General features: G+C 35.4%; 2 protein-coding genes across 10 annotated transcripts in view; one reads left to right on the forward strand and one right to left on the reverse strand.

Annotated features, from left to right (window-relative positions):
- The window catches only part of VPS13B (vacuolar protein sorting 13 homolog B), an 843,987-nt gene that overhangs the window by 385,248 nt on the left and 446,616 nt on the right, over positions 1-12,123 (forward strand). The gene's annotated exons all lie outside the window — the stretch shown is intronic.
- LOC125156661 (40S ribosomal protein S29-like) lies at positions 8,025-8,261 on the reverse strand. The gene has a single exon (XM_047842843.1). The coding sequence runs from the start codon at positions 8,259-8,261 to the stop codon at positions 8,025-8,027; it is 237 nt and encodes a 78-aa protein (XP_047698799.1).

Raw genomic sequence — 12,123 nt, forward strand, 5'->3', positions numbered from 1 at the left:
AATAGTGAAGAATTTTACATCAGAGCTACCAATAAGGATATGATGGGAAACACCTATACCTCTGTGATGAGCATGGAAGATTCTGCCACTCTTTAATTGGGTGTTAATTCAGTGTTAAGTTCCTGGATGACACTCAGAAGTGAAGTGCTATTGCTGACATATTTTTTCTTTCTTAATACATATTTTTAAGTATATCTCACAACCATTGGTGTGTTTCAAAAAATAAAAAATTTATGATGTTTCAGATGTTTACATTTTTTGTCAGGAATATGGAAGTTTAATCTTATTTAGTTCTCAAAGAGAATTAAATATGAAAATCGTGAAATTTTAAAAACACTTTGTGTATATTACAAATCGAGAAAAACTGCAGAATTTTTTTGAGAATGTTTGACAGGGAACTTAGGTTATCAGGTAAAATATCCCTAATTACATTTTTTTCTGACCTCATTTCAAAATACAGTATGTTTATTTAATTGCTTTTTTAAGTTTATTTATTTATTTTGAGAGAGAGAGAACAGGGGAGGGGCAGAGAGAGAGAGAGGGAGAGAGAGAGAATCCCAAGCAGGCTCCACGGTGTCAGCACAGAGCCTGACACAGGCTCGAACCCACGAACTATGAGATCATGACCTGAGCTGAAACCAAGAGCTGGATGCTTAACTGACTGAACCACCCAGGTGCCCCTGAAAATATAGTATTTTTAAACTAAGCAAGGGTTAAACAATGTAGTTATAATAATTAAGGTTGAGTTACTTTTGGCTGAAAATATCAGAAAACTCTCGGTAACAGTAGTTTAAACAAGATTGAGTTTTGTCTGTCATGTGAAAGCTTAACGGTAGACATCGCAAGGTGTTAAGGCTCTCCAGGGTCAGGTACATTTTTATTCCATTACGGGTGGCCTTTGTTACCAGACTTGACTAACTGTCCACAATGGATGCTTCAACAGTGTATCGTATCTGCATTTTAGTGAGCAGAAATGAGAAACAATAAGTTGCCTTACCTCTTTGAAAAGTATACAGATGTTCTACACTTCAATTTTGCTACTATACTCTTGGCCAGAAACTACTCGTGTGATCATATCTAGAACTGTATAGGGTCTCAGGAGTGTAGTCTGTACTTTTAAAGGCCCATATGCATGACCAAAACACTGGGCTCTAACTAAAAAAAAAAAAGAGAATAGATACTGCAGGTTATTTAGCAGCCTCTGCCACAGAACTTAAAATGGAATACCATAAGCTGGAGCTTTGGGAGAAAGTAGAAAATATTTTCCTTTAAATGAGAGTATCAGAAGACAGTGTCAGTGAAAGTGTTGTCATGTCTGAGATGTTGCTTAGATTTTTCACAGTGAATGATAGAGGCTTATGAGTCATTGACATATGGATCATACACAATCAAAACCACAGAGTGTATCATCTCCCGGGGAAAGCATACACAGAAAAATGAGAAAAAAAGCCCCAAATTAAATTCTGAGCAACTATTTCTTTAAAGATTAAGGAGAATGAGCCAATGGAGAGATTGAGAAGCATTACTCTGAGAAGTAGGCAGTAAAGGTGTATGCATATGCATGTATACCTGTGTACATATGACATATATATGACATAACTGAACAGCACTTCAAGATGAGGGTGGGCAACTGCCTGGTACGCAGTAGACTCATCAAGAACAAAGAGGCAGAAAAATTTCACGTGGCCTGAGGAGCTTCACTTATTTGGAAATGGATGGGATTTGAAACAGCCACTGTGTACCCCACTCTGTCAAGAAATTTGAGTATACAGACACTGGTTATGTCTTGGGTTGTGGTCTCCTGGTTCGTGGGTTTGGGCCCCACATCCAGCTCACAGCTGTCAGCAAAGTCACCTTTGCATCCTTGATCCCCCCTCTCTCTGCCCCTCCCCTGCTTGTGCTTACTCTTTCTTTGTCTCTCAAAAAATATATAAAATTTTTTAAAAAATTTTTTAAAAAGTTAAAAATTTTTTTTTTAAATCATTTTGTCCACAGGCAATGTAACTTGTAGGATGGCTTTAAATGGTGGGATTTCCAAGTTTTGCTAGTAAAAATTGCTCCTGAAGGCACTGATGTATTTTGGATTCTAATTTTAAGAACTGTGCATTGTAAATAAATACAATATAGTTATTCATCTAAAAGTGTTTAAGTCCTTAATTTGATTAAACTTGAATGTTCAGTAGGTATGTTCCTAGTTATAGGGTGAAGTTAGTATTAATGTATGCAAAATAAATTTTTTGTGGACTTATGTATATTAGAAGTTGCTCACTTTAATCATGTAGTTTAGCATAAAATTCCATTCCTTTGTGATTAATTAGGTATTTAATTTCATTGGAAAATATTAAAGCATTGGAAAACATTGCATAATATACAATTGATTTTATTCTCTCAGGGATAAAATGTGGTTTAAAGTATATTTTCCCCTTTTGGAATAGAATAAGGTTTAGAATAAAATGAAGTATATCTAATGAAGTACATCAAAAAAAAAATTGGAAAAACGATCCAGAAAGTAATCAGAGAACTTAAGGAAAATATACATTTACTAAATTGCCTTATTCCATTTGTATTTTGAAGAACCATTATTTTTTATTTCTAAATCTAGAATTTATGAGGTAAAGCATTAACGGTCTGTAGAACTTGACATAAAATTGATTATTTGAATTATATGTTTATTTCTAAGCTTATCTTCCTAAAGAATTTCAACAGATGCCATATTATAATGTTATATCAGCCATAATAGTCTAGATGGTTGTAGCTATGGAGTATTTTTAACATTTTGTTTTTTTAATGTTTCATAACATATCTATGCATCATTTGATGATCTTCTTTTATAGACATATCTGGTAATTACACTACTCACTTGGTACTACAACATACCTGAATTTCTTGCATTGCTAGTTTTGATATGAGGACTCCTCAAGTAAATCATCAGTTCATAAAAAAATGTAATTTATATTTTTTTAGTGTGTCTCTTGGTGTGTGCGGCAGAATGTTTTATAGTTAGTGTTTGTTCATTAATTCCAAAAACGTGTTGATTTTTTTAAGCATAATAGGTTTATTGATTTTTTAAAAAAAATATATTACAATTTATGTAGCATGCACATAATTCTTTCCCTCTTGGAACTTTGATTCTTGAAAAGTATATGTAATTATTATTCATATTTGTACCTTCTTGGCTTATTTTTAATTTCTCTAGGTCTTGTATAGCAGACCACTTATTTAGGTATGATTTCTTTTAATATGTCCAATTTTACTCTCATTTTTTACTTTGAAAGTAGAATATAAACTGTTCTAAATTTTCTCAATGGAGATGACTTTAGGAGGTAAAGTATTTTAATGTTGAGAAATTATTTTTAATTTCTACATTCTATTGGAATTATTTTATTTAGACTACAAAGGAGAAAAAAACCCAGAAAAGCACTGTTTTTGGTTTCCATGAACACATCTGAAGCAGGCTCATATTTTGTTAAAAGCATTACTAAACAGTAAGTGATTAAATTAAAACAAGTACAGAGAACACAGCCTGGTTGCAAATAGTTCATCTTTACTAGCCTTCACTTTTTTTCTTAGTGCATCCCTATTTGGCAAAAATCTTTGGGCAAGCATCTGGAGTGTACCATTTATTGATATATACATTAAATATGTGTATCACTATACTAGTATACTATAAAACACAAAAGATAATTTCATTAACATTTAAATGTTTTTATTCTGATAGAGTTTTAATATATCAATAATATATCAATATATCAGTAATATTTCAGTGAGACTAATATTGTGCTTCACTTCTTAAAATAAAATTTAATACTGTGTTGTAAAAACTTAAGGCTTAGTTCTTAATTCAGCTTATTTTAATAGTTGATTTTAGTGGCTGACATCATTGAAAAGCCACCTCACTGAGATACATTATATCCTAGAGGGAAAAGACCATCATTAGTGCACTGAGGACACTTATTTTTTCAGTCCTACCCATTTTGTCAAAGGCCTTTGTTGAAATAAGGGTGGTAGATTTCCATCTTCCTTATATCAATAACACAGTCTTCCAACTTAATGGGGAAGTGTTGCCTTTTTCTTTTAAATAAATTAGTGATATCTTTAATCCATAGGTTTAGATATGTCTGTTATATAGGAATCTTTTGAAAATGTATATACAAATTATGAGGATTAGTTAAAGGTAGAGAACAAAATTTAGAAATCTGATGAACTTTGTGTATGTAGGTAATATGCCACAATTAATTTAAAGTCAATGAAAGATTGAAGGGCCCGTGCCAATTTCTTCTTGTTATTGAATGTCTAATTTTCCTCCAGTACATTTAGCATTTTGTTATCTGTAGCCTTCTGACATAGGGATGGACCTCAATGTAATCCTAATTTACTAAATATTAACAAACTATGTGTCTTTCTCATTTTTAGATAAAAGTAAATATGAACAGACATTCTCATATTTTTCCCCAGAGCTCAATGGATGGTCTTACAGTTTTGCACACTACATTATTGGAGCTCACTGCTATATTAGGATGTTGTTACATGTAAGTTTAGGGTTATCTGAAGGAAGTTCCTTATAAGGCTCAGGTGGGAGAGTGCCAAGGAGCCTAGTTAAACTGGGAAAAGTATTGACTAACGTAGTTGAAGAAATCTTCTGGAATTGGAGATAAAATCAATAGCATCTCCAAATATGCAAGTTCAGGCAGTGTCATAGAGACAATGACCAGTGGATATGATAATGGAAGGAGTGAGAGCCAATTAAGGAAGGTAGGCAGTAAGGTTGGATAGTTCTTGAAGAAGTAAGGTTGTGAAATGGGGAAGTAAGCTCCATGATATGCTTGGGCATTTTGGATGTAGGCTGTGTAATGATATTGTGAGGGCTGGGCAGGTACACCTATTAAGAATTGCCTGGTTTTCCTCTTAATAGATAGGTGACTCTTTTAATAGGGAAGAACACATTTTTAAATTAGGATTCTGGTTGTAAGAGACTGAAACTTTTAAAATTTATTTTAAATTTTAAAAAGCAGGAATATTTTGTTGATTCGCATAACCAAAATGGTAAGAAAAGCAAAGATCTTTCCTTTGGAGTGACTTCAAAACAGAGACTCCATACCATCAGGATTCTGCCTTTTTTGTTGGTTTAACTTTTTTTTTTTTACTGGACATAGGTTTCTTGGCTTAGCAGTGTACATGGCTGTGGTTCCTGTGGACTCACATACTTAATTCTCTGTGATCAAAGAGAAAGATCTGGTCGAGTATCTGTTGAAAACCTACCTGAGGAGGATTTTGTTTGGCCTCTCTTACTTAGATCATGTGCATACATCTTAATCACTGTGGCCCGGGAGGTTAGGTACTATGATTGGCCCAGTCGCAGCCCAAGTTAGGTCATATATCCTTTTCTGTGTTTAGGAGCATGAGATGTTACACCAGAAGATGGAAGAGTAGCAAAACATGGCTCCTGGGAATAATTTGTGAGGCAGGCAGGCATTCTAGTTTATGTCCACTAATTTTTCATTTTCCAATTAGTCACAACAGGTTTAAAACACAAAATGTTGATTATATAACACTTAGACTAAATCACATTCACAGATTTGTGTTTTGATAGGATGAGGTAAATGGTTTATGAAGGTATTGCACATATGAATTAGGAGCCCAGGAGAAAATCTAAACTTGAAAGCTACAGGATGCATAAGACAGATGGCTGCCTACAGCAGGTTTCATGTTTCTTTATCTAGAGTTTATTCATTTGGGGTAAAGGAATTAGGAAGTGTTTTTGATGTTCTACTTCAGACAGTTTATTAATTTTACAACTTTGTTTCATTATAAAGAACTTTTTCTAGTGATTCATTAATTTGAGCCATCATAAGATTTCAAAAGTATGTCAGTTAATTTTGAAGTTCTTTGAGAAAACGTTGTGATGTTAATAAGTACATTGAAAGGTTTTTGAATACAGAGTTCTTTGGAAATAAGTTATTTTAGTTTTTACATGAACTGGCAGGAATTCAGCTAAAATTCAACCAAATTGTTTTGTATGCAGTCTTCCTCCCCCCCCCCCTTTTTTTAGCAGTCAGAACAAGATTATAGTTTCCAGATGAAATTCTGAATGTCACATGGTGATGACATATATTTTCCTGGTTGGCTCAGCATGAGATGCAATTTTGCATGCCATGTCACGCTGACTGCAGAATCCAAAAGCCATTATTTCCCAAGGGGCTTTCAAGAGTGATAGTATCGAATGTAGTTTGTATTTTGATGAAAAGTCTCAGGCATTATTGCAGTTTCTATGGCAAGTTGCTTAAAGCTTTATATACTCTCTAAACTCTAGAAATTTAAAAATAGTCTTACTATGTAAAAATCACTTTTTCTTCAAGTTATTTAAATTTATGTTGCCAAATTAAGTTGCCAAAAATAATGATCAGTGTAAGATACGGATCAAGTTAAGAAGGTATGGTGGAAAAACTAGTAGATTAGAGACCAAAAAAATTTACCTTTTGATCCTATTCCTACTCCCATGTCAAGCTAACCTCATACACCTGGATTTTCTTCATTTAGAATATGGTAATAAGTATACAAACAAAAGCTCACAGATTTAAGTATTATTATAAGACTTAAATAAAGTGGCACCTGGGTGCTCAGTTGGTTAAGTGTTGGACTCTAGATTTTAGCTCAGGTCATGATCTCATGGTTTGTGAGTTTAAGCCCCGCATCAGGCTCTGCTCTGACAGCACGGAGCCTGCTTGGGATTCTCTGTCTCCCTCTCCCTGTCCTTCCCCTGCCTGTGTTCTTTTTCTTCTTCTCTCTTCAAAAATAAATTTAAAAAGTAGACATTTTAGAGGAACCTGGGTGGCTCAGTTGGTCAAGTGTTTGACTTTAGCTCAGGTCATGATCTCGCGGTCCATGGGTTCAAGCCCTGCATTGGGCTCTGTGCTGACAGCTGAGAGCCTGGAGCCTGCTTCAGATTCTGTCTCCCTCTATCCCTGCCCCTCCCCCACTCACGCTCTGTCTCTCTCTTTTCTCAAAAATAGATAATAAAACATTTAAAAAAATTTTTTAAATGAACATTTTTTTAAAAGGAAGGTATGTGGAAGTTCTAGAAAATGATAACACATTCAGATAGAAAGTAAATTTGACATTTTTTTATGTTTATATTTTAAAAGGAAAGGTATAAGCTCTAAGCAAAGTGAAGCTTATTGTTTTATCTAGTTCCTTCCAGGGTAATTTTATATTTTCTTTTCTCTGTTTGATATTAATCATCTTAAAGTTGCGTTAAAGGCCAGTATTTCCATTCATGTTTATATAATAACACTTCTTTCACACTGATGATCTATGCTACATTTGTCTTGACTGAGTTGTTTTGTTATACCAGTCTCCCCTCCCTCCCTCCCTCCCTCCCTCCCTTCCTCCCTTCCTTCCTGTCTCACATCCAGTTGTCTACATTTCTGTTTAGGTATCTTACAGGCCACTCAACCACTCAAGCCTAATGTGTCAGATCTGTACAACTATGCACCCCACCCCACCACCACCATTGACCATGTTATTCAAGGATGAAACTTTGAATTCAGTGGCTTTTTTCCCCTGTCCATTCTGTTCATATGCTGCATCCCAAATCAGAGCCACATAATTTCTTGTACAGAATAATGTAAGGATGTCCTAAATAGTTTTGCTTGTGTCATTTCCAAATTATCTCATCATCTGTTCTCAGTTACCCTAATCCATTGTCCAGATGACAGCAAGAATCATCCTATTACAAATCTAAATTGGATGATTTTATTCCCTGCTTAAAACACTTCAGTAACTTCTTATTGCATTTGAGATAAAAATCCAAACTCCTTACCATGGCCTACAAAGTTTGACCTGATTTAGCCTCTGTCCTGTTCTTCCATTCATCATTTGTCATTTTTTTTTCTTACAATGATCCTCTTTCTTCAAACACTCCATGCTTTTTCTTGCCTGGTATCTTTTGCATGTGCTGTTTCCACTGTTCTCATTGCTCCCGCACCCCCCACGTACACACTAAAACACTCAAAATGGAAGTATTTTTATTTTATGTACAATGAATAGGCATTACAGTAGGTATCTTGGAGGACCCATTCAAGGTGGCTCACATAATCCAATTTAATGAAGCCCATATTCTTCCCATACTGAAGGAGACCCTGGAGGCACATAGTGACACAGTATTTCCACATCAGACCTTGCTGGTTTGTGCAGATGGGGCAGGAATGACAACCCAGGCCAAATTTCCTTGGATGGCCACAGTAGAGCTCCTGGTGACCCATCTTGCTCTCTCAGATGGAACAAGGCAAAAGTTCATTGCTCTTTTTATAGCTATGTACTCTTCATACTCCTAGTCTTAGTTTAAATGTTATGCTTTCAGTAAAGAAACCTCTATTCAGTCTTTCTCAAGTAGATCTGTGCCACTCTGCCAGGATTCCCTACCTTAGCATCTCTTTTCTGCCCTTGTAACACCTACCAGAGTTTTTCATTCTTTCTTTTCTTTCTCTTAGTCTAGAATATGTGTATCAAGAACCATATCTGACTTGTTCACTTTTTAAAAGTTGAGGTATAATTGACATATGTTACATTTATCTCAGGTTTACAGCATAGTGCTACAATACACATGTACACTGTGAAATGGTCACAATTGGGCTAGTTATTATCCATCCCTATACATAGTTACCAAAAATTTTTTCTTGTGATGAAAAATTTTTTAATATTTACTCTCTGAGAGACCATCAAATATGCAATACAGTGTTATTGAATATAGTCACCATACTGTACATTACATCCCCATGACTTATTTCTTTTATGCTGGAAGTATGTACCTTTTCACCCCCTTAACCCATTTCAGACACACCCTTCACCCATTTCGTCCACCCCTTTTCTCTGGAAACCACCAGCCTGTTCTTTGTATCTATGAGTTTGGTTTTTGTTTTGTTTTGTTTTTAAGTTCCACATAGAAATGAGATCATATGGTATTTGTCTTTCTTTGTCTGACTTATCTCACTGTCCTTGCAACCCATCTCTGTTATTACAAATGGCAAGATTTTCATTTTTTATGGCTGAATAATATTTCATTATATGTTTCCATATAATATATATACACACACATGCCTATACATATATAGATACATATATGTGTATATGTGTATTAACCTCATTTTCTTTTTCCATTCATCTATAAGCAGACACTTAGGTTGTTTCTATATCTTGACTAGTGTAAGTAATACTACAGTGAACATGGAGGTGCATATATCTTTTCTAGTTAGTATTTTCATTTTCTTCAGATGAATACACAAAGGTGGAATTGTTAGATCATATAATAGTTCTGTTTTTAATTTTTGAAGGAACTTTCTATACTGTTGTTCATAATGGCTTCACGAATTTACATTTCAACCAGTAGTGCACAAGAATACCCGTTTTTCTGCATCCTCACCAGCACTTGTTATATCTTGTCTTTTTGATAATAGCCTTTCTCACAGGTGTGAAGTAATATATTAGTTTGGTTTTGACTTACATTTCCTTGACAATTAATGATTTTGAGCATCTTTTATGTACCTATGGGCCATCGGTATGCCTTCTTTGGAAAATGTTTATTTAGATCTTCTGACCAATTTTTAATTAGATTTTTTGTTTGTTTTTGCTATTGAGTTGTATGAGTTCTTTACATATTTTGGATATTAACCCCTTGCCAGATAGATGATTTGCAGATAGTTTCTCGTATTCAGTAGTTTGCCTTTTCATTTTGTTGCTGGTTTCCATTGCTGTGCGGAAGCCTTTTAGTTTGATATAGTCCCACTAGTTTATTTTTGCTTATGTTGCCTTTGCTTTTGGTGTCAGATTCAAAAACTGATTGCCAGGATCAATGTCACAGAGCTTACTGCCTGTGCGTTATGGTTCAGGTGTGACATTTTGTTAAGTCCTTAATCCATTTGAGTTAGTTTTTGTGTCTGGTGTAAGATAGGGCTCCAGTTTCATTCTTTCATATATGGCTGTCCAGTTTTCCCAGCACCATTTATTGAATAAACTGTTTTTCCCCAAGACTTATTTACTTTCTTCCCAGAATCTAACACCGATTTCTGGCATTGAGCAGGTATTTAGTAAATAACTATACGACTCAATAAAACCTTTTTCTCTTTTTATTTTTTATTTAGGGGCTTAAATATCACATTCCTCAAACTTTTTTGCTCCCATTTCTTTAATTTATTTGTATTGATGTCCTATACCTTTTGATGTCTGTTCCCAGATTTCCCAGGGATATTTATCAATTATTCAGGAGAAGTAGCATCTTGTGTTTTTTTTTCTTTTTTTAACATATGAAATTTATTGTCAAATTGGTTTCCATACAACACCCAGTGCTCATCCCAAAGGTGCCCTCCTCAATACCCATCACCCACCCTCCCCTCCTTCCCACCCCCCATCAACCCTCAGTTTATTCTCAGTTTTTAACAGTCTCTTATGCTTTGGCTCTCTCCCACTCTAACCTCTTTTTTTTTTTTTTCCTTCCCCTCCCCCATGGGTTTCTGTTAAGTTTCTCAGGATCCACATAAGAGTGAAACCATATGGTATCTGTCTTTCTCTGTATGGCTTATTTCACTTAGCATCACACTCTCCAGTTCCATCCACGTTGCTACAAAAGGCCATATTTCATTCTTTCTCATTGCCACGTAGTATTCCATTGTGTATATAAACCACAATTTCTTTATCCATTCATCAGTTGATGGACATTTAGGCTCTTTCCATAATTTGGCTATTGTTGAGAGTGCTGCTATGAACATTGGGGTACAAGTGCCCCTATGCATTAGTACTCCTGTATCCCTTGGATAAATTCCTAGCAGTGCTATTGCTGGGTCATAGGGTAGGTCTATTTTTAATTTTCTGAGGAACCTCCACACTGCTTTCCAGAGCGGCTGCACCAATTTGCATTCCCGCCAACAGTGCAAGAGGGTTCCTGTTTCTCCACATCCTCTCCAGCATCTATAGTCTCCTGATTTGTTCATTTTGGCCACTCTCACTGGCGTGGTTCTCTGAGTGTGGTTTTGATTTGTATTTCCCTGATAAGGAGCGACGTTGAACATCTTTTCATGTGCCTGTTGGCCATCCGGATGTCTTCTTTAGAGAAGTGTCTATTCATGTTTTCTGCCCATTTCTTCACTGGGTTATTTGCTTTTTGGGTGTGGAGTTTGGTGAGCTCTTTATAGATTTTGGATACTAGCCCTTTGTCCGATATGTCATTTGCAAATATCTTTTCCCATTCTATTGGTTGCCTTTTAGTTTTGTTGGTTGTTTCCTTTGCTGTGCAGAAACTTTTTATCTTCATAAGGTCCCAGTAATTCACTTTTGCTTTTAATTCCCTTGCCTTTGGGGATGTGTCGAGTAAGAGATTGCTACGGCTGAGGTCAGAGAGGTCTTTTCCTGCTTTCTCCTCTAAGGTTTTGATGGTTTCCTGTCTCACATTCAGGTCCTTTATTCATTTTGAGTTTATTTTTGTGAATGGTGTGAGAAAGTGGTCTAGTTTCAACCTTCTGCATGTTGCTGTCCAGTTCTCCCAGCACCATTTGTTAAAGAGACTGTCTTTTTTCCATTGGATGTTCTTTCCTGCTTTGTCAAAGATGAGTTGGCCATACGTTTGTGGGTCTAATTCTGGGGTTTCTATTCTATTCCATTGGTCTATGTGTCTGTTTTTGTGCCAATACCATGCTGTCTTGATGATTACAGCTTTGTAGTAGAGGCTAAAGTCTGGGATTGTGATGCCTCCTGCTTTGGTCTTCTTCTTCAAAATTACTTTGGCTATTCGGGGTCTTTTGTGGTTCCATATGAATTTTAGGATTGCTTGTTCTAGTTTCGATAAGAATAGAAGTAGCATCTTGTATTACATTTTAAATTGGTGCACATAATCTTTCAGGATATTCCTGCTGCATCACACATTTAATTATGTTTTATAGTGTTGAATACTGACAAGAGTAGTCCATGTGTAACCCAAGATATTGATGTTAGATTTTATCTTTAGTCAGATAGTCAGTAAATAGAATTTGTAGTTCCTACAGTGTTCTTAACTCTGTGTTAAGTACTTTGGGAAATTGAAAGCAGTAGATGACATGGCTCTTGTTCTCATGAACTTTAGGTTCTAACAGGTAAAAA

This window comes from Prionailurus viverrinus, chromosome F2 (assembly GCF_022837055.1).
Source record: "Prionailurus viverrinus isolate Anna chromosome F2, UM_Priviv_1.0, whole genome shotgun sequence".
Taxonomy (NCBI): Eukaryota; Metazoa; Chordata; class Mammalia; order Carnivora; family Felidae; genus Prionailurus; species Prionailurus viverrinus.